Consider the following 3,599-nt stretch of genomic DNA (forward strand, 5'->3'; position numbering starts at 1 on the left):
TCTTGAATGTCAACGAATATCTAGTTACAGGGAGTATGTGCTATAGGTCGTGAGGTTTACCACAAAAGTCGGAGGTGTATAAGCTCTTCGGCAGGGCAGTTCCCACGCGTATACAGGTTTTACAGATGCCGATGCAGCAAAAGCAGCAGTCCAAAGTCACAGCGATACTCTAAAGTTTAAACAGTATTAACGTTTAAACTCATCTCCAACGAATCCTTTGAGTTCACGATGTATTAATAACGGACTGCGGATATCAACGAGAAAAAGCGAATACCATGAATATTTTGCGCCCACTTATTTTAGCACTGTCGCTTTCTCTTCGCCTTCGTGGCGTTTCTTCTTTCTTTGCATCGCTCGTGAGTTACGTCACATCGCTCGCGGTTCGCTGCCCGCCGACCAACCGCCGCGCCAGCTCGACTGACCGTTGTGATCCGTCGGTTGCACCTCCGCTTCCTCGGTTTCTTTCGATCGCCTCAGAGCAGAGCCATGGACCGGGTGCTGACCGTCGCGTCGCTGCTGACCATCAGGTTTCCATCGCTGGCCGAGATGGAAGCCAGGCGAAGGCGCGCCAATGAAGAAGACTACGACTCGGATGTGCCACCCGAAGTGGTAAGCCCCGACTTTCTTCCGACAACCATCGGCTACCTCAGTGGACGCGGTGGTCCCTCGTGGTCGCCCAGCGGGTGGTTAACCAGAGACGGCGAAGTTCGGAATCTGTCTGGCCTGCTACATCGTGAGTGCCAGCTGCGTTAAGTCACTCCACACTGATCAAGGATTGTAGCTGTTTGAGCATAGGCAAGACTGGCTTTCAGTGTTAAAAAAGGGCAGGTGAACGCAATGTTCATCCCACTCACGCGCATGCTTCATTTTCCTGCCACAGCACATACGTTCGGCCTAATTTGTGGGCCATCATGAGGTGTGAGCTGCATGGACAGATAAGGACGAAGCGAAAACAACTTCATATCCGATTGACGTATACCCATCACTGGCCTTGACTACTCGATATATAAATATCTATTTCGATGCCATCCATGATTTCCGCGGCGGTCGCTCAGTGGTTATGGCGCTCGGCTGCTGACCCGCAATACGGGCGTTCGATTCCGGCCGTGGCAGTCGACTTTCGATGCAGGCGAAATTACAGAGGCCCGTGTACTGTGCGACGTCAGTGCATGTTAAAGAACGCCAGGTGGTCGAGATTTCTGGTGCCCTCCACTACGGCGTCCCTCATAGCCCGAGTCACTTTGGGACGCTAAGTCCCCACAAAACCAAAAGCAGCCATCTATTACTGCTCACATGGCTAGATTGCAATTTAGCGGCTGAACTGTCTCTGCGTTCAAGACCAAAATGTAGAGAAGTTTTTCAATAAAGGATTAATCTAAAAACTTTTGGTAACCTATCTTTACTTTGCGTAGGTTTCGCCTAGGCCTGTTTCTTTTTTTTTTTTCTTTTGAACTTTATAATTACTGGCTGTATTCAGAGGAGTGAATAGTTTCACTTGCGGTTCCGCCAGTTTAATGTATTTCACTATTTTTAGTTCAGGTGCTCTTGTCGAACATTTCTGCGAGCTTCGGTGCGCACAAGGGTACGAACAAGGGTGCGCTGAGTGACCGACCCGCTTTCTTCTCCCTGCAGCAGCGCCACATGTCGGACCAGAGGCGTCGCCTGCGGAACATTCGGCCGGCCGGAGAGGACACCATACACATCTGCTGGCTCTGCGAATTAAACTTCCACCTCCCTAGCCGCCTCATAGCCCACCAGATTTTCAAGCATGACTATCGCGACGAGCCCCGGGGCACCAAAGTGCCATGCCCGATGTGCTACCGAAAGTGCCGTAATGAGACCATTATGGCCCTTCACTTGGGAAAACACATCGGCGAGAGGCGGTGCTTCAAGTGCGGTGCTGAGTTCGCGAGTGCCACCTCCGCCATTGCCCACAGGCGCCTCCACCGCACGGGCGGTCGTTTCCAGTGCGGCTATTGCAGAAAGCTCTTCGCCCACAAGAGCGACAGAGATGACCACTGCCAGCGGGAGCACCTCCGCCAGCCAATGGGTCCGCGCTCTGGGAGCAGCCGGTAGGCCAGCGAAGGCAGGAGCCATACCCTCCACGCCTGGGCTTGAAGTGAATGGCGGTGGTTTGAATAAAAAAAGTGCGCTTCGTTCTGAGAAAATGCCTCCGTCGGTTTGGCACGGCTTTTCAGCCACCCAGGTTTTACGTTCAGCCATCAGAAGGTAAACACTCGAAAAATCTCCGGACTCGAACGAACGGGAAATTGTCTGTTTGCGTGCAAAAAAAAAATCAAAGAAAAACACGGGTTACCTATCTTTTAGGGAGATGTCATTGACCGAATGAACTCAGCATTCAGATGTCTGCACGATGTGAGAATCGACGGGTTTTTAGACTGCGCTTGAGGTGCCATAGCGAACCTGTGAATCGCATCGAGGTGCGCGATTATATGAGGAGCGCTGTTTGGATTCGACCCGAGTTTGCGCAGTAAATGCTGAACGATACATCCCTGGATGTGCGCATCGGTTTAGAAAGTGTGTGATGATAATGAAATTTAGCGACAGGCACTTATTTCTCTGTCAAGTGCTAATGTGTGCGTTTTTAAAAGGCGAGGTGATCTCTTACTATGAGGCTGGATGGTGCATCGGGCTCCCGAAAGTGAAGATATCGGATGTAATTAAGCGGCCTCGTCTCGAAAATCGGCCTTTGGCAGGGCACGAAATGGGACATGAGCACGGCTTTTAAGTTTCCATTTTCACCTTGCAATTTTTTCTTTTCGTCGTTGTCGTCTTTTTACCCGATACTGCCTGCTTACTACCCCGTCAACTGCATGAGGAGTCCAGCAAAGTCTTCGGGAAAGGCGTTGCAGAAAGAAGGGCATTTTGCATTGCAATGGCAGGGTACTAGCAGACGACAGGATGTCGCTACACAGAACACGTACTTACGGAGCGTCATCTGCTCAGCTCCGTGTCGTCCCGTTGCGCTAGCGTCGCTAACGCTGCGCTTTATTGTCATGCACGTTCCCGAGCTCTAAGCCCAAGTTATACCATATGTAGGGGGCAAATTCAACAAAGAATAGATCGAAACCTACTCCAGGCAGTCGAATCTGCACTGACCACTTTCGGGAATTATCTTCTATCGGACCGGTGAGAGAGCGCGGGTACTATCTGGTGAGGTTCCGACGATGTTCTGGTTCACATCAGCGGCTCCAAAAGGTGTGGCAGTGCTTTTTCAGCGGAGAGTATAAAGCACTGTTCCGTAATGTAACAAATTATGCCTGAATATATGAGCTGTTGTTTACCTAGCGTGAAAGACCACATGGGGCCCGAGTGACAGTCGTGCTGCGAATGATATGTATTCGGATTTCGCACGGACCCATGTGCCTGTCCATCGATAGAAATTGTCAGCTTCTTTCAGTGCGTCCAGCCGAAACTTTTTGCCGAGATGATAGCGATACATTGCGAATATTGCAACTGTCTCTTAAAGGTGCCTAAGCTCTTTAAATGCTCCTGAAATGCACCAGACGTTAGAAATGTAGTTTCAAATTTGCTACTTTTTGACGATTCCTTCCTCACCACCCGAAATGAGTGGAACA

The 3,599-nt window shown here is 50.4% G+C and overlaps 1 protein-coding gene across 1 annotated transcript; it reads left to right on the plus strand.

Moving 5' to 3' along the window:
- The first annotated feature begins 486 nt into the window (after positions 1-486).
- Positions 487-2,076, plus strand: LOC149351723 (zinc finger protein 711-like). Its single transcript, XM_089575630.1, has 2 exons — positions 487-609; positions 1,633-2,076. Exons 1-2 carry the CDS (start codon positions 487-489, stop codon positions 2,074-2,076), a joined length of 567 nt encoding a protein of 188 aa, XP_089431756.1.
- Positions 2,077-3,599: the final 1,523 nt, after the last annotated feature.

The sequence above is a fragment of the Amblyomma mixtum genome, chromosome 3 (genome assembly GCF_055824585.1).
Source record: "Amblyomma mixtum isolate Tamu chromosome 3, ASM5582458v1, whole genome shotgun sequence".
Taxonomy (NCBI): Eukaryota; Metazoa; Arthropoda; class Arachnida; order Ixodida; family Ixodidae; genus Amblyomma; species Amblyomma mixtum.

Bases quoted from the DNA above. Each gene is read 5' to 3' on its own strand.
- LOC149351723 (XM_089575630.1), top strand. From the start codon at position 487: ATGGACCGGGTGCTGACCGTCGCGTCGCTGCTGACCATCAGGTTTCCA. The intron at 610-1,632 runs GTAAGCCCCGAC...TTCTCCCTGCAG, and splicing joins CGGATGTGCCACCCGAAGTG to CAGCGCCACATGTCGGACCA.